At 32.5% G+C, this 27165-nt stretch overlaps 10 protein-coding genes across 10 annotated transcripts; 3 read left to right on the forward strand and 7 right to left on the reverse strand.

Annotated features, from left to right (window-relative positions):
- Window positions 1–3343: 3343 nt before the first annotated feature.
- On the forward strand, window positions 3344–6035 carry TVAGG3_1011320 (uncharacterized protein; the record flags this gene model as incomplete). The annotated part of the gene is made up of 1 exon (XM_001579155.2): window positions 3368–5953. The coding sequence occupies one exon, from the start codon at window positions 3368–3370 to the stop codon at window positions 5951–5953; it is 2586 nt and encodes an 861-aa protein (XP_001579205.1).
- A 67-nt stretch (window positions 6036–6102) lies between these two features.
- Window positions 6103–9942, reverse strand: TVAGG3_1011330 (ankyrin repeat protein family; the record flags this gene model as incomplete). Its single annotated transcript, XM_001579156.1, has 1 exon — window positions 6103–9942. The coding sequence occupies one exon, from the start codon at window positions 9940–9942 to the stop codon at window positions 6103–6105; it is 3840 nt and encodes a 1279-aa protein (XP_001579206.1).
- Window positions 9943–10650: 708 nt separating this feature from the next.
- TVAGG3_1011340 (uncharacterized protein) lies at window positions 10651–11697 on the forward strand (the record flags this gene model as incomplete). Its single annotated transcript, XM_001579157.1, has 1 exon — window positions 10651–11697. The coding sequence occupies one exon, from the start codon at window positions 10651–10653 to the stop codon at window positions 11695–11697; it is 1047 nt and encodes a 348-aa protein (XP_001579207.1).
- A 47-nt stretch (window positions 11698–11744) lies between these two features.
- On the reverse strand, window positions 11745–13910 carry TVAGG3_1011350 (protein ubiquitination; the record flags this gene model as incomplete). Its single annotated transcript, XM_001579158.1, has 1 exon — window positions 12174–13910. One exon carries the CDS (start codon window positions 13908–13910, stop codon window positions 12174–12176), a length of 1737 nt encoding a protein of 578 aa, XP_001579208.1.
- Window positions 13911–14528: 618 nt separating this feature from the next.
- Window positions 14529–15542, reverse strand: TVAGG3_1011360 (ankyrin repeat protein family; the record flags this gene model as incomplete). The annotated part of the gene is made up of 1 exon (XM_001579159.1): window positions 14529–15542. One exon carries the CDS (start codon window positions 15540–15542, stop codon window positions 14529–14531), a length of 1014 nt encoding a protein of 337 aa, XP_001579209.1.
- Window positions 15543–15656: 114 nt separating this feature from the next.
- On the reverse strand, window positions 15657–16559 carry TVAGG3_1011370 (protein ubiquitination; the record flags this gene model as incomplete). The annotated part of the gene is made up of 1 exon (XM_001579160.1): window positions 15657–16559. The coding sequence occupies one exon, from the start codon at window positions 16557–16559 to the stop codon at window positions 15657–15659; it is 903 nt and encodes a 300-aa protein (XP_001579210.1).
- A 460-nt stretch (window positions 16560–17019) lies between these two features.
- TVAGG3_1011380 (UDP-glucose:glycoprotein glucosyltransferase protein) lies at window positions 17020–20103 on the reverse strand (the record flags this gene model as incomplete). Its single annotated transcript, XM_001579161.1, has 1 exon — window positions 17050–20103. One exon carries the CDS (start codon window positions 20101–20103, stop codon window positions 17050–17052), a length of 3054 nt encoding a protein of 1017 aa, XP_001579211.1.
- Window positions 20104–20344: 241 nt separating this feature from the next.
- Window positions 20345–23791, forward strand: TVAGG3_1011390 (condensin family; the record flags this gene model as incomplete). Its single annotated transcript, XM_001579162.1, has 1 exon — window positions 20354–23737. One exon carries the CDS (start codon window positions 20354–20356, stop codon window positions 23735–23737), a length of 3384 nt encoding a protein of 1127 aa, XP_001579212.1.
- Window positions 23792–24165: 374 nt separating this feature from the next.
- Window positions 24166–25132, reverse strand: TVAGG3_1011400 (galactose-binding domain-like family; the record flags this gene model as incomplete). The annotated part of the gene is made up of 1 exon (XM_001579163.1): window positions 24166–24975. The coding sequence occupies one exon, from the start codon at window positions 24973–24975 to the stop codon at window positions 24166–24168; it is 810 nt and encodes a 269-aa protein (XP_001579213.1).
- A 56-nt stretch (window positions 25133–25188) lies between these two features.
- Window positions 25189–27030, reverse strand: TVAGG3_1011410 (coiled-coil domain-containing protein 151 family; the record flags this gene model as incomplete). The annotated part of the gene is made up of 1 exon (XM_001579164.2): window positions 25448–27025. The coding sequence occupies one exon, from the start codon at window positions 27023–27025 to the stop codon at window positions 25448–25450; it is 1578 nt and encodes a 525-aa protein (XP_001579214.1).
- Between the last annotated feature and the right edge of the window lie 135 nt (window positions 27031–27165).

A 27165-nucleotide genomic window follows, 5' to 3' on the forward strand; every position in this document is an offset into this window, starting at 1 on the left:
AATATATCTGTAATTGAATAGACTAGGCCAATTACATTAGTTTGATATCTTGATAACTTTTTAGATTTAGATTTCAACCTCAGCAATATATACTACTATGTACCAGTAATATAATGTTATAATAATGGGTTTGGATCTTCATGTAGTGTGGTTTTACAAGCAAAATAAATTTCGTCTAATTGCACTATGAATGTCATTAGTAGACTACTAAAATCATATGGTAGATTCTCTAGTGCCTACATAAGTATATGGTATATGTCACAAAGAATGTCTCCAATCAGGGAGCTGTATTAATGAGCTTTTATAAAAATTTACGGGCGTGTCAGATTCCAATAACAAAGACTTTAGGGTATTGGAAAAATTATATTTTAAAAGCCTGAAATATGTGTGAGATATTTGCATCTTGTGTGTGATATTAATCTTCACAAATAAAATTTATCAAATAATTTATGCTGAGAATTTTATAACCATAAAATACATAGAGATAAAATAACAATATTGAGCATCATTAAATGATATATTGTTTTCATATAAATACCGCTTTTTTCTATTACATTTAGAATTTGATATAACTAGAATCTTGAATAATACGATCTTTTTATCATACAATCATTCAACATATGTTTTTAAATGTGAGCACATGCTATCTCATAATAAAAACTACTAGTCAAAGAAATAATTTAAATTATATAATGAAAAAATATTAAATTTCTTCCATATTCTAGAATATAGATATATACAATCATCTCTATTATATCACAAAATATTATGAGTTAAAACATATTTGGTATAAAGATATGATAGATTCGGAAAACGTCCCTCAGAAAAAGTGGGGACGTTTTCCGGTCCCTCAAGTGGCGCATATTCTGTATAGGGGGATATTTTATATTCTATATGTGTTATGTCTATATGAGCATATGAGTAGTTCCATTCAAATCCCAGACTGAAACATAGTAATTCATATACTATGTACACTTATATATTAAAGTATATGTGGTAGCATTCAGCAATTCAAGTCAACCATGGACTTGTCTGCATCAAAGAATGCTCATGCAAAAATTTCATTTTACTCATTATAACTCTATACATAGCATTAAAAGCAGTATAATAACTACGGCAACTATAATTCACTTAAGATATTATATCTATATATTATGGTATTTCTCTGATCTGAGATATTACTCTCGCTGTTTACTTCGTAAACTGTTGAAATTTGAGATTTTGTCCCAATACAGAGACTCACAGAGCAACGATGGAGGGATAAAAGCAGTGCCAGAACAGCATATATATTGTAAAGAATATTCCTGCACCTCATTCAGCCTCCAGCTTTGAGATTTTTTTGAAAACAGAGATTTCAAGATCTTCACACTAACTTAGTAAAAACACATTTTAGTTAAGCGCATGCATTTTTTACATATAATACAGTATATCTTCTCGCATAATAACACACATTTTCAAATCACAGACTGAGCAAAATAAGAAAAAAGACTTCGGAAAGTAAAATTTTTGGTGTCAGATTTTCCCTGAATTTCAACGTTTTCCTCGATTTTCCCACAACTATATTAGCTTTTTATCATAGAAAATTGGGATATAAAAATCTTGCCAGATTTTCATAAAAATGTTATGTTATGCTTTACATTTTTAAGGTGTGGATTGGAATTATTCATTCAATAACAAATATTAAAGTGACATAGAAATATTTTCCGAATTTTTGAAAACTTAATTTTCTATCATTGATTTCGCTCAACTTAAGATAATTCGGAAAATTCCGTTAAATACTTATTATTAAAAAAGGTTTGGCTATAAGTAAAATTGGAAAATATGATAAAGTACAAAAACAAATTTATTTAAAACATCTCTGGAATTATAACATTTGCATCATAAATAAAAATACTGAAAAGATGAATCATTATACTGCAGATGGTCAAAATACAAGTCAATATTCAAAAGGAATTGAGAACATGCATGAAAAATGAGTAATCGAATTTCATTTGCTTGGTGAATCGATGTATTTATCAATTTTTGAGTAAAGAACTTGAAGTTTTTCTAAATAATGTTTATTTGGATGTGAATCGATGTTTTCTCCTTTGGCCTTTAAATAACACATTTGAAGTGTTGTAAGAGCGTATGCCATTGTGGTTTTAAATTTAAGTTGTTCAAATTCAGTTAACGAAGCCATTGTTTCTTCTATGGGACGCTGCGAAAGCAGTTTAATATGTGATTCAGCTATTTTTATCGCAACCTGATATTGTTGTAAGTCTGTATTGCTTGTTTCTGTTGACATTTTTTTTTCTCTTTTTTGAAGAATTTCGGTTTAGAATTTTAAAATTCTTCTTGTGAATAAATATATTATCAATTAACATTAAAACAAATAGAGAAAATCCTGAATATCTCAATTTTGAATACATCATCAAATCACAAGAATACTTATTAAGATTCCAAATCATCTGTCAAGCAGATGATTCATGGATTAGTAATGAAAGTCGAATTCAAATTGGCATTACATGATATTGGGTTTTATTTTTTTGCAGCAACACGGGTGTAACACAGGTGTAAACTATTCAATTTCTCTCAAATATTGAGTACTTTTGGGCAACACGGGGATAGAATTGAATACCTAATCATAATTTATGTTTAGCCTTTTGATTGTATATGCATTGTATCTAGCATGGAATGGTTTTCGATGGATGCTAATAAAACATTTTTTAAAATATTTGAAATGCAATTATGAAATCTTGAATTGTGCAATTTCGACGATCTAGATTTAATGGAGAATTGAAGGCGCATCATTGCTTTTAATTTGATATAGAGTTAACAATCATTTTTCATAAAAGTATACGTTTAATAAAAAATCTCGTGTTGCCCAAGGTATTCAATTCTATCCCCGTGTTGCCCAAAAGTACTTAATATTTGAGAGAAATTGAATAGTTTACACCCGTGTTGCTGCAAAAAAATAAAACCCCATGATATTCCTGCAAAATTGTCACTACTTTCTTGTTTCCATGAAAAGATACAACTTAGTTATATGGGGAATGGAATACATATCCTTTATTGATCTATTGGATTATATTTTTCGATCAAGAATTAATCATTGAGAATTAATCCATATAGAGAAACCAAATGCCAAACAGGAAGTAATTAAAGAGAAATGTATATTTAACAATAGAAAATATAAAAGAAGCAGAAATTCTGGAAATTGTGATAGGAAATATCAAATCTCAGCTTATAAAATAGACACCCTATGTTTGTTTAGCACAATACTAGAAGTAATTCAAATATTTATTGTTTGCTATTATTTCAGAAGAAGAACGATAAATTATAATTTGATAATTTTTTTTACTATGGCGGTTTATCGCAAAACAATATCATGAGTATCCCAGGAGGCGATCTTGCAGGTGTTCTTGGGAACGCAGGTGTTGCTGGTGCAGCAGGAGCAGCCGCAGGTTCCGGCGTTGTATCTGCTGTAGGCGCACAGTTCGATTCTACTTTTCAAGCTTTTGAATCATGTGCTAAATTCGTGTTTGACTTTGTAAAACTTGATATTTTCATGAATTTCTTCCAACAAATCAGTCTCTGGTTCACAAAGTTCAAATTCCCCGAAAAATTCGAAAAATTATTCCATAAATTCATGGATTTTGTTTCTCTTGTTTGGCAATTCGTCATGGGTATTACAGAATTACAAATTTTCTACGCATGGGCTATTGTATCAATGGTTTTTTTCATTTTCTGGCTCATTCAGAAAACAACAGATCCAGAAGCCGAAGTTAAAGGTCCTAATGCATTCGGCTGGGAGAAGAGAGGCACAATATGGAACTTATGGGTCTATGGCCTTGTCACAGCTATCACTCTTTTATACCTTCCTTCGATTACTTCCGGCTTCAAGGTTATCTTCTGTTTCGAAGGCTTAATGTCCCCATACCAGCTTACATGCTACAGTGGTAAGCACTGGATCCATTTTGCCGTTGCCATGGTCCACTTTTTATTCATTGGCTTATATCTTCCATTCCAAGTTTATCTGACCATCAACAAATACCAACCAAAGCCACAGAAATACGACGCATCCGGCGAAATATTCGATCTCTCCTACGACAAAGATAAATACCTCGAACAATACAAAGAGCTTGTTGCCGCTGACAAATGTCCCTACAACTTCCTCTATTCAGGCTACGAGTACGGCTGGTCCGCCTACAAAGTTATTACAATGGTTGTCAAGATGTTATTGATTATTCCACTTATTCCATTGTTTACAGCCGCCTTAGCTCCCGCCTGTGTCTCCCTTGCTATTGTCACCGTCTACGCCTTATGTTCCATCATCTCATCACCCTTCATTTTACCACAAGATGACTGGATCGACCTTTCCGCACGTATTACAGCTGTTTGCACAATTGTTCTTCAGATCTGTGTCATCAAAGATGTCCTCTATCCTCCGTGGGACTCCCTCGCCCTTTCCGTTGTCAATTTCGCAAATCTCGGCATCATGATCATCATTTTCCTTTCGAATTTGCAGTTCGTCAAAGTTTTCTTCCGCAAGAAATTCGGCAAACTGAAATTCTCTCCAGGCATGGCATACAATCCACCAATCGAACGCCAGCAGAGAATCTGGCACAGATTCTGGCGTGGTTTGTTCTCTTCTTGCGGCACATTAGAACCATGTTTCGACCGTCTCAACATCATGGAAAACATCTTCAGAAGATACGGAAAGATCGAATACAAACAGTCACTCATTCCTCCACGCGAAGACATTGCACAAGCCAGAAGAATGTGTCTTGAAATTGAAGGACCAGACTGTTACTTCAGAACAAACAAACGCGAAGGAAAGACATGCTGGGGAAGAATGTTCATCACTCCTTTCCCATTTAGAATCAACATGATTTACGATGACAACACGATGTTGGAACTCAAAGACGACGAAGTTGTTGAGTTCTACCGCCAGAACTTCTTCGAACAGCCAGTTACACAAGGAAGGAAAGTCCGTATGTTCCTTCGCTGCCTCAACAACGAAACAGTCAATTTCGAACTCACGAAGATTGTTCCTCGTTCTGAAGGCGGTCCAAAGGAAGAAGTTCCTGTCCACTTCCACAGAGGTGTTCTCAAAGTCAAAGCCATTGCAAATGATCCATTTGCAAATGGCTTCAAAGTAAAGATCGAGTTCCAAGATGGAGAATGCACATTATCCAATGGAAAAGTCCTTGAAAACATCCAATACAAAGCCAAAGGAACAACAATTGGAATCACAGAATCATTCACATTAAACGAGGAACTCAACAAACTCTTGAATGATCCAGAGAACAAACATTTGATCGAATCAAAGTGGCCGGCTTTAGTTGAGAGAATCAAGTTGATGCACGATGATTTGGAAGAAGAAAGAAGAGAAGACGAAGAAATCTTATCATATAACTTCTGGCAGTTAGTTTACATGAACGACCATGTTCCAGAAGACGAATTAATTGAGTACTTGAACAAATTCGAGCAGAACCAAAATGTCCATGATATCACAACTCTCTACAAACAAGACTTGGACGGTATCTACTCTCGTCTCAAGTACTACGATTGCCATCCAGCAATTGCAACATGGTACTGCTTCTTCGATGATGTCGCTCTCTACAACCACATGCTCAATCCAATCGCTGACAACCCAGATTTGTTCGACATGGCAAACTCTACTGCATTGGCATATCACCCATGCACAATGGAAGAGCTCAAGCAGAAACTCGAAGAAAGAGGCCTAAGGAAACACAACGGAAAGGGTTTGTTCAACGACACAGTCTTGAATGACTTGGAACAGATGCTCAAACAGGATTGCGAACAGGCTTATACTCCTCCGGATCCATCAAAGATTCCATACGTATCTCCAATGTCACAGGCATTGCTCGCAGATACAAGATGCAGCTCAACACCAATCATGACAGTAAACACTTCTTACATCGCTACAGCTTTCATGTGCTGCATCTAAAATCACCTTCTATTTTCCATCATTTTCTTTTATTTTATTTTAACTATGGTAAAAATTTTATTCAAGTTTATCTTCTTTTAAAAATAATCTTATATTAATAATCGAGTGTATATTATTGTGCATTACTTTTAAAAATCAATATTTGGGAATTAATCAACAGAAGCCCAAGATTTCTTTATTGGAGCCCATTTTGCAATTCCGTTTGCCTTTGCACCAACCGAAATAAGATATTCAACTACTTCAGTTACATTATTTTTTGATGCTTCAATGAGTGGTGTATTCCAATAATTATCTTTTGCTTCTTTGTCAGCTCCAATTGAAATGAGGTATTTAACAATTTCAAGATGACCCTTATATGAAGCCAAAATAAGTGAAGTCTTACCACCATTATCTGTTGCCTCTATTTCAGCACCGACGGAAATGAGATACTTAACAACTTCAAGATTACCTTGGACTGAAGCCCAAATAAGTGATGTCGTACCATTATTATCTTTTGCCTCTACTTCAGCACCGACGGAAATGAGATACCTAACAATATCAAGATGATCAAAAATTGAAGCATATATGAGCGAATTTGCCCCTTTTTCATCTTTTGCTTCAATATTAGCTCCAATTGAAAGAAGATATTTTACAATTTCTAAATTTCCACGAACGGAGGCACATATAATCGCAGGATATGCAGCATTTTCATCTGATTCAAAATTTGCTCCAATGGAAATAAGATATTGAACAATTTCAAGATGATTATGAGATGATGCAAACATAAGTGGGGTGATTCTATTATATTTTGCTTCTTTATCAACTCCAATAGAGATTAAATACTGTATTACTTCCAAATGTCCTTTGAAAGATGCAATAACAAGTGGAAAATATCCATCATTATCTTTTGCTTCAAAATTAGCTCCGACGGAAACAAGGTATTGAAGAAGATTTAAGTTGCCTTCTGCCGTTGCAATTATAAGCGGAGTCGATCCACAAGAATTCTTTGCTTCGATGTTTGCACCAGCAGAAACAAGATATTTAACAATTTCAAGATTACCATTTATTGATGCAATTATTAGTGGAGTCGATTCATCCTTATTCTTTGTTTCGATGTTGGCACCAGCAGAAACTAGATATTTAATGATTTCAAGATAGTTATAATTTGATGCATAGAGGAGTGATGTTAATTCAAACTTATCCTTTGCTTCGATGTTGGCACCAGCAGAAACAAGATATTTAACAATGTCAAAATGGCCTTTAATTGATGCATAGAGAAGTGATGTTGTTCTAACTTCATACTTTGCCTCAATATTGGCACCAGAAGAAATAAGATATTTAACAATTTCAAGATTATCATTCTTTGATGCAATAATTAATGATGTAATTCCCTTTCCATCTGTTGATTCTATATCAGCACCAATAGAAATTAGATATTTGACAATTTCTAGTTTATTCCATATTGATGTTTGAATTAATGGAGAATCGCCATTTTTATTTTTTCTTTCTATATTAGCACCAGCAGAAACAAGATATTGAGCAATCTCAAGTCTGTCCCTAAATAAAGCTGCACAGAGTGGTGTGTTGCCATTGTTATCACTTCCATTAATATCAGCACCAATAGAAATGAGATATTTAACAATTTCAAGATGGACATAAGCTGAGGCGACGAATAACGAAGATCTTCCGTTTTGATCTCTTGTTTCTTTATTCGCACCAGCAGAAATAAGACATTTAACTATTTCTAAGTGTCCATTATATGACGCACAAATTAGAGAATTAGTTCCAAAATCATTATTTTTTTCTTCAATATTTGCACCAACAGATATGAGATACTTAACAATTTCAAGATGACCATGGAAAGATGCCGAAACAAGAGGGGTATATCCCTTAGCATCTTTGGCTTCTTTATTGGCTCCATTTGAAATGAGACATTTTACAATTTCCAGACAACCATTTTTAATTGCGGAAATTAAGGGAGTACAATTTGCTATATTTTTCCATTCTATATTAGTGCCGATAGAAATAAGATATTTGACTATTTCTAAATGGCCTTCATGTGACGCTATTATAAGAGGTGAATCTTCAATAAAATTTATTATTTCGGAATTAGCACCAGCCAAAATAAGACATTTAATAACTTCAAGATGGCCAAATTTAGATGCATAAATAATTGGATAATTTTCTTTTTTATCTTTTGCCTCAATATTAGCTCCATTAGAAATAAGATATTGAACTATTTTAAGATTTCCTATTATTGAAGCCCATATCAATGGTGTCATTCCATTATGATCCTGCGATTCTATATCAGCACCAACAGACACAAGATATTGTATAATTTCAAGATTTTCATTTGAGGACGCATCGCTTTGAGGGGGGCATGACGAGTTATTCTTTACTTCTTTATCAGCACCATCAGAAGTAAAATATTGTGCTACGCTTTGAAGACCTTTTGTTGATGCAACAATTAGAGAAGTTGATTCAATTTTATTCTTGGCTTCGATATTAACACCAACAGAAATAAGATATTGAATAACTTCAAGATGGCCATTCATTGTTGCAAAAAGTAATGGTGTATTCTCATCTTTGCCTTTTGCCTCTTTATCAGCACCTATAGAAATTAGAAACTTAATGACATCAAGATTACCATTTTTTGATGCTTGGATTAATGGGGTATTTCCGCTTTCATTTTTTGCTTCGATATTGGCACCAATAGAGGCAAGATATTGAACAACCTCAAGTTTGTTTTCATATGTTGCAACTCCTATGGCTGTATTACCTTTTATATCTCTTGCTTCTTTATCAGCACCAACAGAAATGAGATATTTTACAATCTCAAGATGTCCTTCTTCTAATGCTAAAATGAGAGGAGTAGATCCGTATTTATTTTTGGCTTCTTTATCAGCACCAATAGAAATGAGATATTGAACAATATCAAGATTATCATTCTTTAAAGCTAAAATGAGAGGAGTATCGTTATAATTATCAGTCGTTTCTTTATTACAACCACATTCAATGAGTGTTTGTACAAGATCTAAATTACCTTCTTTCGATGCATTAAGAAGGATATCTAAGCCATGTTTACTGTCTTTCTTACTGTGGAGTCCTTCTTGGCATGCTTTATAAATAATATCTTGATATCCATTTTCTGAAAGTCGCTCGAAGAATTTGTAAATGCTTTCGAAGTCATCTGAGTTCTTGTAATTTGTTATCATCGATTGAAAATCGTCTGGATTAAAAGATCTTGTGTTCAATTGTTTCCCGTTTTTTGATCTCGATAATGAATCGCATAATGATTTGATGACATTTGGACAGTTATTTATATTTGGTAAATTTTGGATTTTATGAATGATTTCATCATTACAAAATTCAAAATGAATGTTTTCGATCAATGGGTAAAATGTTTCATTTTCTTCAGCAAGAGAAATAACGAATTTGGCAAATGAATCCTCATCTTTGATAACTAACAAATCGTTGCAGACGATAAGATTGATAAAGTCAATTCCAAATGCAATTGATATTATTTTGAGTCGTTCCAAATCAATTTCGAAAAAATGTGATGAGATGAAATTAAGACATTCTGAAATCTTGTCTTCATAAGGCACATATACATAAATCTCAAGAATTTGAAAACAATTGTTTTTGTTAATTTCCATTTTATCGATGACATATGTTTCGTATAAATTAATAAGTTCTTGCATCTCAAGTTTGAGACCGATGTGAAAGAGATCTTTCAAAATTGTTTCGTTGCATTCGAACTCTGTTTTCCTGTATTGAAGGATGTCTTTCAAAATATTGTATGTATCTTGTGATTCAATGTCTGTATTTGCATCGATTTTATCTGTACTATTGTCTAACAAGTACTGTGAGTAAAAAGTTTTCGAAAATGCAACTGCGAAAGACTTGTTGATTGTTATTTCGACATTATTTATTGACAATACTACTTTATCTGATGTATTGTAATCATTAATTCTCTGAAGTATTTGATTATTCAACCCAATAACTACCATTAAAAAATTTTGCTCACAATCTAAACAAATTTTGCTCTTCACTAATATTATTTATTTATATAAATACTATCCTTATGTAAAAACGTGATACATTTGAAATTTGTTTACCATAAGAAAATTCAGAATAAAAATTGACTTTTGAAAAATTCATGATTTTGACAATATTATTTCTATAATATACAAACATCGTCACTGAAAACGCAACCCTATAAATAATAAAAACTGTCAGTGATTTTGAATGGGAATGCAGATATACTGTGCTATATTGAATTGGCTTTATAAAAATTGACTTTTGAAAATTTCATGAAACAAATGAATATGATAATATTATTTCTAAAACACAAAGACAATATAATTCAAAGGAATTTATTTTCTAGTTTAGAGAAAAATTGGGCATGAAATTAATAAAAAAATGAATAATCTTTATTAATAAGAATAAAAATGAATTATATTTGTAATAACAACGTATGTTGAAGTTGTTCAATACTATTCTTTTAATAAAATATAGAGAAAATCAAACAGGCATTGATGAAACTTAAAGTTAGATGTTTGCAAGCAATTCCTCTTTATAGCTTAATGATAAAGATTTGTTGTCATTTTGATCATTTGTATTGATAACTTCACTCTGTGAATACTTTGTTATTTGAAATTTTTTTGACTAATATTTGAATGCATTTTTTTACTTCAATTTTTTACTTCATTTTTATCATGTGCTTTTTCGATACTGTATTTGGGTTCGAAGAGTCTATTGAGAAAGTTTATTCAAATATTGATATTTCCAAGGATAGTACAGGGAATATTTTCATGCACAATAAAATTTTAAATGAAACTTATTCCGCTGGTAAGTTCGAAGTTGTTGGAATTAATGATATTCCAAAACATGAAGATAGAAACAATGGAACTCTTAATATCATTGTTGGAGGTCGCACAAAGCCGAATGAATTATCTCCAGTTGATTCCCTTGCATCACAATCAATTCCAGAAAACGATGGAGCAACATTTTTAGCTGCATCTAATTTCAATTGTCTTGAATTCGTAAGCGAATACCAATCTGCCAGTGAGGGAATCTCAAGTTATGAAGATGATATAACACAAGGACCTTACTGTGCTATTGCATATGCACCAGGTGCTCTCTATAGGAACTACTTTGTTGAAATCAATGGTAAACGAGGCCAATTAGAAAATGTTATAAACATGTTAGATGAAACACCATTATGCGTTCGAGGAGATTATCCGAGTATTGACAAAAAAGAAGCAATATCTTTAAACGAGTCAGGTTTTGATTGGAATAACTTGAGCCATTACAAGATCGGTTCACATAGTAATCTTACTGTCACAACTTCAAAACTTAATGGAAAAATAATTAAGACAGATATGAAGCAAATTACTCACCATGTTTATGCAGCAGCACTTAATTTTCATGGAAATGTAGTTAAGACACCATTCACTACAGAAATATCTGAATATCTTTTGGAAGCTGAGTATAAGGCAACAATCCTTCAAGCTTGGGATAATTCGATCAGATATCCAGGAAGGAAAGGATCAAACAAACTTTATTTGACATTACTTGGCGGTGGAGTTTTCGGAAATCCGATGGATCTTATTTGCGGAGCAATCACCAAAAATATTGATCTCATCAAAAGATCTGGCTTGGAAGTATATGTTTTATGTTTTTCACCTTCAATATATAATAAGGTAAATCCATTCCTTGCCGAGTCTGTTAAAGAAACAAACGGAAAAGTTGTTGGATTATAAATAATAACTTTTATTTTATAATTTTTTAATAATCATCCTCCATTTCCCACACTATTAAGGATTGATTAAACAAATTCGTTTCTTAAAACAATACACAATATTCATCTAGTTATAAGCCTTTACGGATATGATAAATAAACAAAGGTTTAATCATGGATAAACTGCACTCATGAGTGCATCACAAACTTTTGATTCCAATGGAATTTAATTATGGATATATTTAGATCAAGAAAGGTTGATTCATAGCAAGTTTTGAACAATTTACAAATATTTCCTCTGCATTTGTGATGATATGATGTTTCGTGATCACATGTTTATCATCTTTCAATGTATTGTTCAATTCTTTCCAGATAAACTAAAGAAAGAAAAAACAATTTTAATGTAATTTTGATATGTTTGTGATATGTATTTAAACGAATTTCAATAAGATTTTAAAAATTCCGTTAATGCAGTTGAAATATTATAAATTGTTAATTTCAAATTGTTAATAAGAAATCCCTAACATCACCTTCTGCATAGGATAATGCATTTTTCCCTTCATTATTTTTCACTTCTTGATCTGCACCAACAGAAATAAGATATTTAACAAGTTCAAGGTGACCTTTCATAGAAGCAATGATTAGTGAAGTAGAACCATCATTATCTTTTGCGTCTTTGTTTGCCCCAACAGAAATAAGATATTTAACAATTTCAAGTTGATTATTGGTTGAAGCTAAAATGAGGGGAGTATTTCCTTTGTTATCTGTTGCTTCTTTATTTGCTCCAAGAGGAACCAGATATTTTACAATTCCGAGATGACCTTTACATGAAGAAATTATAAGCGGGGTACTTCCTTCTTTATTTTTTGCTTCTTTATCAGCTCCAACAGACAAAAGATATATAACAACTTCGAGATTTTCAATATTAGATGAATTTTTGTAATAGTCTTGTAAAATGTCTGGTGGGGCTTTATAAAATGATGCAACCAAGAGTGGCGTATTTCCATAATTATTCTTTGATTCTTTATTAACCCCCATCAAGATTAGATATTTGACTATTTCAATATGACCTTTAAATGATGCCATAATGAGTGGAGTATTCCCACTTTTAGTCTTAGTTTCTTTATTAGCCCCAATTGAGATAAAATATTTAACAACTTCAAGATGACCACTAGAGCAAGCGATAATCAATGGAGTATTTCCATTTTTATCTTTCATTTCAATATTGCATCCACATGAAACAAGATATTGTATTAATTTCAAATTTCCTTTAAAAGATGCTTCATGAAGAACATTTCTTTCATCGTTATTATCACAAATTTCAAAAAGTCCTTCTTTGCAAGATTTATAAATAATGGCTTGGTATTCGTATTCAGAAAGTCGTTCAAAGAATTTGTAAATGCTTTCAAAATCATTTGAATCTTTGTACTTTTCAATCATAGATTCAAAATCTTCTGGATTAAAAGCTCTTGGATTTATTTGTTTCCCATTTTTGAATCGAATAATTGAATCATGAAAATATTTGAGGAAACTCATGCAATTACTTGAATTTGCCAAACTATATATTTTATTGATAATTTCATCACAGCAAAATTCAAAATGAATGCTTTCGATCAATGTATAAAAGATTTCATTATCATCAGCGAGAAAAAGAATGCATCTAGCAAATGAATCCTCGTCTTTCATTACAAGCAAATCATTGAAGACTATCCTTTTAAGAATGTCAATTCCGAGTTTGTTGGAAATCGTTTTGAGTTGTTCTAAGTTGATTTCAAAGAAATGTGATGAGATAAAATCAATACATTCTGAAATCTTGTTTTCTTTTGAAATATCAAAATAAAATTCAAGAATTTGAAAACAATTGTTTTTGTCAATTTCCATTTTATCGATGACATATGTTTCGTATAAATTAATAAGTTCTTGCATCTCGAGTTTGAGACCGATGTGAAAGAGATCTTTCAAAATTGTTTCGTTGCATTCGAACTCTGTTTTCCTGTATTGAAGGATGTCTTTCAAAATATTGTATGTATCTTGTGATTCAATGTCTGTATTTGCATCGATTTTATCTGTACTATTGTCTAACAAGTACTGTGAGTAAAAAGTTTTCGAAAATGCAACTGCGAAAGACTTGTTGATTGTTATTTCGACATTATTTATTGACAATACTACTTTATCTGATGTATTGTAATCATTAATTCTCTGAAGTATTTGATTATTCAACCCAATAACTACCATTAAAAAATTTTATTCAAAAAATAAAAAAATTGACATTTTATGTAAAGTCCTTCACTTTTCATTGTTTCAACTGTACAGTTTGATGATAAAGATTTGATAATTATTTAACAATTGTTTGCCAAATTATTTAATTTAAAGAATTGAAATTCATGAAATGAAAGTTTAATGATGTTATATTTATAACATGAAGTCAACATCAGTTAAAACAAGATATTTACTAGAGTTGTAAAAGATAATAATTGAATTTGAAAATTCATGGAAAATCAACATACCAGCATATAATCATAAATGATTTGAAATTTATAAAACGAAATTTATTTGGAATATTCAGAAAGCCTAAATGAGAATTAAAAAAAAATTATATCTAAACAACATATTCTAAATGCCAAATTACGCAAAAATAGAGTTTCTTTTTTCAATGACGCTTTTCTTTTATTTAAATCAAGTGTATTGCCAATATTAATATATGTGATTAAATGCAAATTTTATTTTTTGATCTTATTCATATGAATACATTCCTGATGGCCAGGTATATAATAGCATTCTTAAAAAGTGATTAAGATGCTATCTTTAATATGTAAAAAATGAACTATTCAAATGAATTATAAATTTACTATATTAAATTGTTAATAAGTAATCTCTTACATCACCATTAGCATTTGATAATGCATTTTTTCCTTCATTATTTTTTGCCTCTTTGTTTGCACCAACAGAAATAAGATATTTAACAACTCCAAGTTGATTATTAGTTGAAGCTAAAATGAGGGGAGTATTTCCTTTATTATCGGTTACTTCTTTTTCTGCTCTAATAGAGATAAGATATTTAACAATTTTAAGAATACCTTTACTTGAAGCTATGCTAAGGGCTGTACAGCCTTCATTGTTCTTTGCCTCTTTATCAGCTCCAATTGAAATGAGATATTTTATAACTTCAAGATTTTTTTCAATATTATTTTGTACGAAGAATGGAAAATATTTATCGATATCAATACTTGATGCACACTGAATTGGTGTATTTCCAATCAAATTCTTTTCTTCCTTATCAGCTCCAATCGATATTAGATATTGGACTGTTTCAATATGACCATTATAAGATGCCACAAGGAGAGGGGTATTCAATCTTTTGGACTTAACTTCTTTATTAGCTCCAATCGAGATGAGATATTTGACAACATCAATATGACCGTTTGATGAAGCGAAAAATAATGGGGTCCAATTTTCGTTATCATTTTGTTCTTTATCAGCTCCAATTGAAATTAAATATTTGACTGTTTCAATATGACCATTATTTGTTGCCAAATGGAGTGAAGAACTTCCGGTTTTTGTTTTTGCAGCTAAATTAGCTCCGATACCGATGAGGTATTTAACAACATCAAGATGACCATTTGATGAAGCACAAATAAGCGGTGTATATTGTTGGGAATTCTGCTCCTCTTTATTAACTCCGATAGATATGAGATATTTAACAACTTCAAGATGACCATTTAATGAAGCACAAATGAGCAAGGAATATTCATTTGAATTATTTTTAGCATTTTTATCTGCTCCAATTGATATAAAATATTTAACAACTTCAAGATGACCAAAAGAACAAGTAACAATCAATGGGGTATTTCCATTTTTATCTTTCATTTCAATATTGCATCCACATGAAACAAGATATTGTATTAATTTCAAATTTCCTTTATAAGATGCTTCGTGGAGGATATTTCTGCCATAGTAATTATTATTCTTTTCCTATAATCTTTATTGGCATGCTTTGCTAATAATATCTTTGTATTCATTATCTGAAAGTCGTTCAAAGAATCGGTAAATGCATCTGAAATCATCTGAATCTTTGTAGTTTGCTATCATCGATTGAAAATCTTCTGGATTAAAACATCTCGGATTTATTTGCTTTTTATTATTGGATCTCAACAATGAATCATGGAAATATTTGAGAAAACTCATGCAATTACTTGAATTTGCCAAACTATATATTTTGTCTATAATATTAAAAGTGCAAAATTCAAGACGAATATATTCGATCAACGGATTGAATATTTCGTTTTGTTCAATTAGAGAAAGAATGAATTTGGCAAATGAATCCTCATCTTTAATTGCAAGTAAATTATTACTAGTAATCCGTTTAATAATGTCAATTCCAAGTTTATTGGAAATTAACTTGAGTTGTTCTAAGTTGATTTCAAAGAAATGTGATGAGATGAAATCAATGCATTTTGAAATTTTGTTTTCTTTTGAAATATCAATATAAAATTCAAGAATTTGAAAACAATTGTTTTTGTTAATTTCCATTTTATCGATGACGTATGTTTCGTATAAATTAATAAGTTCTTGCATCTCAAGTTTGAGACCGATGTGAAAGAGATCTTTCAAAATTGTTTCGTTGCATTCGAACTCTGTTTTCCTGTATTGAAGGATGTCTTTCAAAATATTGTATGTATCTTGTGATTCAATGTCTGTATTTGCATCGATTTTATCTGTACTATTGTCTAACAAGTACTGTGAGTAAAAAGTTTTCGAAAATGCAACTGCGAAAGACTTGTTGATTGTTATTTCGACATTATTTATTGACAATACTACTTTATCTGATGTATTGTAATCATTAATTCTCTGAAGTATTTGATTATTCAACCCAATAACTACCATTTTGAGCAATTTCAAAAATGAAATAAAAAATTAAAATTCTCACAAAATTATATCGGTGTTTGCCAAATTTCAATTTTTCATATTGGAATAATTTATTTGAATAGTTATTTTCCAGTTTTGTGTTTTATTGAAAATTTGAGATTAAAAATTGACTTCCCATAAATTTCGTTTTGAATAGCGGAAACTGGCAAACTTATGTGGAAAACATCAGTTAAATAGACATTTGATATTTCATTATCTCAATCCGTAATCTAAACTTAAGTTTTTTTATAAGACCATTTATCCATTATTCTAGAATGTGTTTATAGGTATCGTGAATTATTATGATGTCATCTATGCCAGAAAATTCTCAAAGATTTGAAATTTCAAAAACCATATAGTGTTTTTCACTTAATACACCATAACAGATACATTCAATCCAATCTTTCTGAGAAAAAAATAGTCTTAAACATTTGAACAAAAAAAAGACTATATACAATATTTTTTTACTTTACAACTCATTGAAATAATTGTCAACTTCTTTGTTAAGAACTCTTATCTTTGTTCCCAACCATTTATCAGAATTATCACAAGATCTTATGTGAGCAATTGCGTTCTTCGCCAGCTTCCTCTTCATGAACTGTGCGTCGTAAACAACAGAACTTGGAAGTGTCAAAAACTGAACTTTCAATTGAAGCAAATTCAAGTATTCTTCATCGCCAAATCCCATTGTTGTTCTTGCTCTTGCCTTTGTTTTACTCAGATCCAAGTAGTATTCAGGACCTCTCTGTTTCGTGTACATTGACAAACAGTAACACAACAAAGCAGGTGTATGATAAGGCCTTCCAATTCTCATTGTTTTGAGTGACCACGAATTAATGTTGCTGTTTTTGTTTTTGTCAGGGTATTCAACAGCACAAACAGAAGCATTCTTCCAGTCAACTCTCGCGATTCTTGTTCCATCTCCTCTGAAAACTAATGCTTCATCTGCAAATATTATTTTGTCGTAGAAAGAATGCATCAAAAGGCCTGGATAATAGTACTTTCCGCCTTTTACAAACAAAAGATTTGATGATGGTTTCGGACCGAAATGTGGAGTAAACACTGGTAAAATGATTGAAACATAGTCTTTTGGAGCGTAAAGAGAAACGAAAGGATCCAAGAAATATATGGTTGGCGTGGAACAATTCGAAAGAAAAGTGTATAAAGAAACACGCGCTCTCCAATAAGAGTCTGGATACCACATGAACATGAACAAGGCTGTGTTGTTATTCGATGGAATGTCTTCAACTGTTTTTCCTGGTTTGTAAATTTTAACTTCAGGAATAAATGAATCTACATAAAACTTCTTATATTCGAAGCCTTGGCATTCATGTATTCCTGGTGGTAAGACAACAGCGAAGTAGCCTGTCTCAAATGGCTTCCTGTATTCGTCTTTGATCTTGATTATTGACACGTTTTCGATGTATCCGGTAATAACTATTCCAGGAACAGTGAAATTTCCTTTTTGATGACGGAGTTCCCACGTGGAAGGCCTGAGAATTCCGAAATCATTGACAGGAACATCAGCATATGGTGTTGCAAAGGCTGGAAAATATGTTCCTGTTGAAATTTGTTTGATTGAGTCGTGATCTTGAGCAATAACTGATGGATAGAGGTCTACACCAACTAATTCAACATCAGAGAGCATGTGCAGGAGCTCAGAGATCGGCCAAATTGTTCTTAATGCGAAATTTGCAATTATTGTGAAAGTTACTTGGCCTTGGCGACTTTTAATCAAGGATTTCTCATTAACAGATGGTTTAGCATCACGTTTTCTGTTTGCGAAGTCTTCTTCGGCTCTAAATATCTCAATAAAATGTCTTTGAAGCATATTAACAGCTGGAAGGCTGTGGTGATAAGTATAATTAACACGGCTGCTTACGTAATCGATTTGTTCGGACGATAGCTCGTCTTTGAATACGAATGGTCCAATAATTGTTTTGACATCTCCGAAAAACTCCTTTGCTTGACGATCTATAGTGTTAACCTTATACACATGGGAACAAGCACTATCTGTGAAGTTCGGATTCTTATAATTGATCAAGAAAACTGGACATTTCGCTTTTTCAACGTCATTTCCGTTTTCTAAATTCTTATAAAGGGCTGTTAGAGCAGTTTCTACAACTCCTGCATTTTTATCTGAGATAGTCAATCTGTTTTGAGCTCGAATTTCTATTGGTGGTCGACCTGATACGAATAATCCATCAGTTCTGTACCAATCGTTGAAATTAAGATCATCTGTCTTCAACCCTTGCTTCATTGCATGCATAAGTCTCTTGGAAGTGACCATTATCCTATCATTAAATTTTTCAAACGCCTCATCATCATAAAAGAACTCTCCGTTTATGTTATAAGCGAACCCATTCATCTTGTGTTTGTTACAGTAATCCCAAACCATCTCTGCTCGCTTCATAATGAAATCTTGCTTATATAAATTTTTGACTTGGCGCCAACTTGTTTCGCAAGTAGTTCTCTTGTAAGCTTTCTTGAATCCCATTGTAACGGCTTCAAAAAGAAACGTTGCACCAATTCTTGGACCTGAAGAATCACAAACTCTCCAATAAGTCGAAACCCAAAGCCTTTCAGTTGGATCTGACATGTTTCCATACAAGAATATATGGAATCTGCCTGGGAACTGATTGTTTGCCATGTTCCTGAGCGTTTCCATGACGTATGCAATATTTGGATTTCCAACTCTCATAAATATCTGAGTTTCAACGAGGTTGTCCTTGTATTTGAGGAATTCCATGTAGTTATTATTAGGTGTGAGAGTCTTTGCCCACATAGAACGAGATCTCCACATTTCATGATACTCTAGAACGGGCGCATGCTCACATAAAGGCGACCAATGGTATACATGTCTACCAGGACGTTGGTAAAGGAAGTTAGTGTTCTCTATATTGAGCTTTTTTATCGTATTTGATAATTTATATTCTTGAAAAATGGCTCCTACTATTTCTATTACATCGAATTTGACAACTCGCCCATTAACAGAGGCGAATTGTTGTCCGGATGGTAAAAATTTGTATTTTTCTGCATCAGAATTTAAAGCAACCTGACTAATAATGCTAGAATATTGAGAATAAGAGCGTACAACTGTTCTTAGTTTATCCATTTTATCTTTGAATGCACCACCATCCATTGTCAGTTGAATTAATTTCAAATTCATATCTTGGTCAAGATTCTGGCCCCATTCGCGTTTAACAGCACCCCACATGTTTAAAGTAATATTTTCTCGCTTTTCAGGTATTTTAGAGATTGCTTTTGGATTGAAATATCTTGTTTTAAGGGCAAAATCTAATAAATTCAATATTTTAGGATCGACAATTCCAATCAATTTGGAAAAGACGTGTTCTTTTGGTGCTTTCATATTATTCCATAAGATTGGACGCACTTTTTCGAGTAATTCTGGATGTAGATACTCAAAAAATGACTCAGCCTCTTCGGCAGGATATGTATTTCCCCATTCACCACGTAAATATACAGTTTTACTTATGATGGAGTAGAGAAACAAAAAAATCATTTAAAAAATTGAAATGAAAATACAAGATTAAGAGATAAATTTGTATACTCACCTTCAAGTATTAAATCATTTTATAAAGATTTTGTTCCGATTTGCCTTGAATTTTCGATTTTGAAAATTGTTACAAGATTATTTTGTTAAGAATTATCGGGTAATTTTATCAAATAGCATGATTCATTACCTTTGATATAAAATTTTTATAAAAGACTTTTTTTTCGAATTTTAAAACGTTCAATTATTCTTTCAGAAGATGAATGAGGAAATTTTCTCAGTAATGGAACAGTTGAAGATGTTCGAATACTCTTCTGAAACAATAGACATTGTTACACATGGTGAAATAGGCGAACCTGACACGGCCATGGAAAATTCAATAAATAGTGCAACGGAAGATCCATCAGTTATCACAAAATTATACGATTTACTGCAAAAACTAACTGAAAGTAACAAAGAGCAGGAGTTTTGGGACCAATTAACTGAAGAAGGACGTTCTCCAAATATTTTTCAAGTATTTTGTGCAGCCATGATCACCCAAGATGGCGAACTTCGTAAGAATGGAGCAGTTTTATATGCAAAAATGTTAACGATGATTCCAATTCAAAATTTATGGAATCCAATTTTGTTTAACACTTTACTTACGATTATGATGAATGCATCACAAATTGTAGAAGCAGGAAAAGCAGCTTCTGATTCGGAAAAAGAAACATTATTACTCTCCGTTACGTTATTAAAAATTTTAACGAAATCTATCTGCCCACAGTTTATTGAATGTGCTCAAATTGATGGTCTTATCGCTCTTACAGAACTTTCATTCAAATTATCCTGCGCATATACCGAAGAATTTGATGATTTTTCAAGAATGATGATTCCTGTTTCAAAAGACTTCCTTGAAACAGCATCTGTCAACTACTTAGAATATATACTTCCTTATCTTGTCAATACCTTACTTTTAGAGTTTTTACCATCAAATCGAAAAGTTACACAGCGAGTTTCCAAGATTCGTGATGTTTTCCTTACATATGCCAAAGACAAACTAGAAACACATCCTTCAATGCTTCTATTAGTCATCAAACATCTTCTTTTACGTTCAACAGAAAGAGCAACAATTCGAGAAAATTGTTGTTACTGTGTCCACTTTCTTTACAGTTATTTACATGACAAAGATCCATTGTACAAGTTCCTTACAGCTATGATTCGCTCCCCCAAGTCTGCCTACAGGACTCTTGCCTTAGATATCACGAGAACATTCTTAGAAGCACAAGAAACAATTGAAAAAATGTCTCCTGAAACAATTGTTTCTTTAACAAGGACTTTATTCATGGGTGTTAATGATTCAGTTGCAGGTGTTAGAGCAACAACATTAGATACAATTGCTTCTATAATAGGAATGCTTCCTTCCATGCCAAACAGAGATGAAGTTGAAACTTCCATTGGTTTACCAGATACATTGTTAGAAAAACTCGAAAGAAGAGTTGTTGATGAAAAACTTGTTGTTAGAAAAGCATCATTAAGGTGCATAAAAGCTATATTACCTTTGATGCAAAGAGATCCTTATACAGTTATTAAGTTAATTGCAGATAGAACAAGAGATCACTCAATATCTTTGAGACAAGAAGCTGCAAAAATTTTGACAACTTGTATAAACGGAATGAAAACAATTCGTGCTTATTCCATATGGTTTGACTCATTGTTGCCTCTTTGTATGGATGTAGACAGCAAGACACAGTTACTAGCATTGAGTTTAGTTGATAAAAACTATTTGTCTATTCTTGGAACAGAAGATGGAATAACAATGACAGAAAGTTTAGATCCAATACACATGGATTTAATGAGTCGCGTGATTCCTGTTTACAAACAGTGCAGCACAAACTTGCAGCCGTTCTGCAGAGGAGTACAGAAGTTGTTGAGTTCAAATATCAATGTAAATATATGGAACATTGCTTGTTATTTGATGTCAGAAACTCCTGAACATTTCAACACAAAGAAATTAGAAGATTTGTGGTCAGAAAGAGAAAATTTACCTGTTGAATATTATAGATTGATTTCTCTTTCGAAGACAAATGAGAAGACTATTCTTAATGACTCTTTGGAATTATTAAACAGTGTTGCTGCTAATGATAAGTCCATTACAGAACCAGAAGATGTGTTTAACTGGATCCACTCTTTAGTTAACATTTGTAGAAATATTTCTGAAGATATTTCTGCAAAATTCACTTCACTTTTGCAGCAATTGAATGAAAGGATCAATAAATTTGCTGAAGATCCAAATACAAGAACAGATGAACTTGAGCAAATCACAACAGGTTTGTTCTTGATGGGAGAAATAATGAAAGATGTTCCATCAATAATGAATTTTGATTTTACTGGATGTCAACTATTGATTTCAGAACATCTTCCAAACGAAACAATTATTTCATCAAGAGTTCGTGCAATTGCAACAATAACACTTGGAAAATTATGTTTAGTTAGAAGAGATATTTCTTCTTCTTTCGTTGCAGCGTTTGCCAAACAATTAAGAAGTTCTGATGCCCCTGCTGTTAAATGCAATTGTTTAATTGTTCTCTGCGATTTATGTGTTAAATACACAAGTACTGTAGATCCTTATGTCCAAGAGATGACATTATGTTTCGTTGACAAATATCCAATTGTTAGACGTCAATCTTTGCTAATTTTGACGAGATTAATCACAGAAGAATTCATTAAAATGAGACCGTTGATGTTCTTTAGATTCATTTCTGCATTAACTGATGCGAATAGAGAAGTCTCCAAGTTTGCTAAGTCATGTCTTTTCGATGTTCTTCATAGGAAGATTCCGAAATTATTAGTCCAGAATTTCATTGATTCTTTGTTTTATTTCAATGATATGATTGAACCATCAACAATCAACGAAAATCCAGATTTCCATAATAGTTTCAAGATCAGCGATGCCAAAACAAGGAGAAAGGCATTCTGCAACTTGATTTCTCATATGCCAGATGACCAGTTGTTTGATATCATTAACAACCTTGGAGCTAAAGTCCTCCAGAAGTTTATTGACGAACAAATTAAATTGGAAGATGGTGAAAATCTTCTTTCTGACACTATTTTCTGCATGATCAAGATAGAAGATCAAATGGAAGCTATCAATGTTAATGAAGCAAGTATTGATGACCCAGCAGGTGTTGCTGTTATGGAACAGAGCAGAAAGTTCATGGAGATATTCCACAACCAATTAATTGACAAGATTTTGCCAACATTGAACGAAATGAATAAATTGTTGAGAAGAAAGAACTCTCCAATGCAGTCAGAACTCAGAATATTCTTCAGAAAGTTGTGCGAAAAGAACGCAGATCTTATTGAAGAGCTCAAGACTAAAGAGCCAATCCTTGCTGCTGAAATCGAACATGACTTGATCGCATCGAGATCTCCACTCATCCAACAACAGGAGGAAGAGGAATCCTTGTCACCTTCACCACAACAAACACCTTTGATGCCTTTCAAGTCTCCACTTCTTTCGAGAATTATCAATACACCAAGAATGTCTCTTGTCACAGCAAGTGCAAATGCATCTCCAATGTCTGTTGTTCCTCAGAGAGCTCTTTTGGATCCAACTCAGAAAAGAACACCAATTCCATTCAACTTGGATGAAGATGAGTAATCTTTTGTATATATATTTATTTATGTATTTATATTAGTAAAATATTGTTATTTTTTAATATTATTCAAATTATGTGAAAATTTCTCAGTAATAAAGAAATTCTAGTAGAAAATTAAATAAATGTATTATATGCGACTGATATACATGTGTTTCATTGGGATTAAACATTTACATTTTTATATCCTATTAAAAAAATCTTAGAAATTATGTTTTCAACAATTGTATATCTCTCAAAATTATGCATATATCAATAATATAGGAGAAACCAAAGCAATATCATTTCATTATGTTGAATTATCTTGAAAATATTCTCTTTAATAGTTAAATTGTAAATAGATTCTTGGAATATTTTTAAAATATTAATGACCCAATAATAAAAAGAAGAATTACGATAAAAATGAATAATAAAAATAAATAATAATATTTTTTTATTTCTTAACAAGGTTGACATAGCCAGTGAAGTCCAAAGCAGATAAAACTAACTGTTTGTTGTTATTAGAGTTGTCTCCTTTGAGTGTAAATTTAAAATGAGAGTAAAACTTCGTATTTCCGGCTGTAGCTTGAAATGTGTATTTTGTAAACTCATGAGAGACAGATTTCTCATGTAATTTGTTGTCAATTGGTTCCCATGAAATTTTATCGTTAGATCCTTCTAAAATCCATGTTTGAGGGAACATATTTCTACCTGTACCAATAGTGTACTCAAGTACTTGCACTTGCATGAATGGAGGGAATGAAATTTGAACGTATGAATTATCTAATGGTTTAGAGTTGAAAAATGCGTCTTTAATGTTTTTGAACAGAGCATCTACACCCTTCTGATTCAAAGCTTCCGATGAACTTGCTGTGAAAATACCTGCTTCTAGGAGATTTAAGTATTCTCTTTTTCCATTTGCAGTAGCAATCTTGTAAATGATATTTTCCACAGGATGGAGAACAATCTTAGATGGATCCATTATACTTTCTGCAAAATTTACTGACAAATCGCGTGTAGTTTCTGTATTAAATAATAAATATGAGACAATTGAGTTCAAAACTCTGTCATGTTGATCAATCCATGAACTATAAATGGATGCTAATTCAGGAAGTGGAATCCAGTCAACTGATTCAAGTTTATCAATTTCGCTGAGAGTAAATTGTAAGAAATTAAAATTTGGTAGTTGCTTAATAGCTTCCTCCTTTGTATCTTCAGTAACTGTTTGGCATAACTCAAAAAACTTTTGTGCAGCTTCAGTCATTTTTTTTTTTGGAAAAATTGCTTCATCATTTTCCAACGCAATGAATGGAAAATTTACTTATCAGAACTTGGAATTACACATTTATATGACTTTTAATAACCAATGTCTTATGAATCTCGTTCTCTAATCCTATATATTTAAATATCGCAAGATTTTTTTTTATGTCAAAGGATTCATTCGAAGCATATTTGAAATCTCACAATTTCTGGCAAAATTCCATTAAGATGGAAATTTCTTTGGTTAAATATCTAATCTAAAATTTTTATACAGTGAAGAAGGACTTTGGATAAAGGAAAAGTTAGGATAGAATGTACTTCATGATACAAGCATAGGAAGGAATCTTAATCTTGTCAAGTTATTTTGCTAAAATTATCGATTTAGAACCAGTAATAAAAATAAGTTAAATATTGTTACAATAAAAACAGATTATTTATAAATCAGTTATAAAATATCAAATCTATAAGAAATAAAATTATTGTTTGCGAGCTTTAGCTGCAGCTTCTGCTTTAGCTTGAGCAGTTCTCTGCGCCAATGCCTTAATTGCATTTCTGTCCATAACACGGCTAACGAATTCACCTTTATCAGCCTTTTGTTGTCTTCCACGTAACATTTCACCTGGTCTTGCCTTTGGCTGCCTCTTAGAGCTCTCAGTTTCTCTGATATCGAGGTTATTCTCAGCCTGTATCTTCTGAGCAACGACTTGTGCATTGCAAATTGTCATGAAAACGAAATCTTCGTCTTCAAGTGATCCTTTGATCTTTGTAATTGTTTGGATAATCCAATCAAGGCGTTCTCCTGTGTTGTTGACCTTCAGTGGCTCTTTCTGAACAAGTTGCATCTCATCTGCCAAATGATAAATGCCGCTCTCTACATTTTCCTTGAAATTCTGTTGAGAGAACATTTCCTTTTCACTTTCAGCCAGGTCTTCCTTGGATTTGAGCAGCATCTTCTTGGCTTCGTTCAATAATCTGTTTGCGCCAACTCCTTTATGAGAAGAGTACTCTGCTTCGTCAATTGCTGACTTCCTTTGTGCTACTTGTTTCTCCAATTCGGCGTTTGCGGCTTTGAGATCTTCAATTTGTTTTTTAAGGGTTTCTGCGTTTTGTTTTCTATCGTCGAAGAACTTCTTGATCTCATCTGGATCATTTGTACCAAAGTATTCGCGGACTTGGTCGTATTTGGAGCTAACTGCTCTGAATTTTTCGTCTTTCTTTTCTCTTTGAGCTCTGTTGTTGCGATTTCTAACTGCAGATGGCTGAGAGTTGAGTGACTGGTTGCCTTTTGGTCGGCTGTCGTTTCCGCTGTCTTCTGAGATAGGAACGTGCATATGTTGCTGAACTTGGGCTGTTTTAGCCTGGATTTGCTGGTTTCGCTTTTCGCGTTTAGCAGCGTATTTAGCTTGTAAACGAGAGTACTCCATTTCGGCGGCGTTCTTTGAATGAACTGAATCTCTTGCAATTAGCTCGAGATCTGCAAGATCTCTCTTTTTCTGCTCGATTTCCTTTTTCTCGGCTTCGATGATACTGTTCCAGCGCATCTTCTGACGTTGTAATTGATAGACAATCGCATCATAAACTTTCATGAGGTGAAGAGTCTCTTGATTCTTAATTTCAGCGTTATCAAGCTTATTCTTAAGAGAAACGAGACGCTCTGAAGTAGTGTCCTTTGGGCCTTCTCCACCAGTTAAGTTTTGATATTGAACTTGAAGTTCTGTTTGACGGTTAATTGCTTGTTGCTTTTGATGTTTGAACTTATCGATCTGCTTCTTCAGCAAGTTAACTGAATGCGTTGTTCTCTTGATATCTTGTGCTAAATCTGGATCGCGAGTACGCTGACGTTTCTCTTTAGTAAGACGAGAAAGCTCTTCACGAAGCTGTGTGTGCTCTTTACGAAGGTCTTGAAGGACTTGATCATTATTTTCAAGGCGTTGAACGATTGAAGTGTAAAAATCACGCTCTGTGCCTTTCAAATCCTTTCCTTTCTCTTTGATAGAAGCAAGCTCTGCCTCGAATGATTCGGCAATTTGCTTCTCTTCCTCTTGTTTTTGCATTTAATAAATGTAGAATTATAACAAACAAAAAGTGACAGTAGCTAATTCAATTTTTTCTAACAGATTTTTTTCTAATAACATAATTTATAAACCAAAAAAACTTTTTAAAGTTTTTTTTTGACATTTAGGATTTTTAATTT

The sequence above is a fragment of the Trichomonas vaginalis genome, chromosome I (genome assembly GCF_026262505.1).
Source record: "Trichomonas vaginalis G3 chromosome I, whole genome shotgun sequence".
In the NCBI taxonomy this organism is placed as follows: Eukaryota; Parabasalia; order Trichomonadida; family Trichomonadidae; genus Trichomonas; species Trichomonas vaginalis.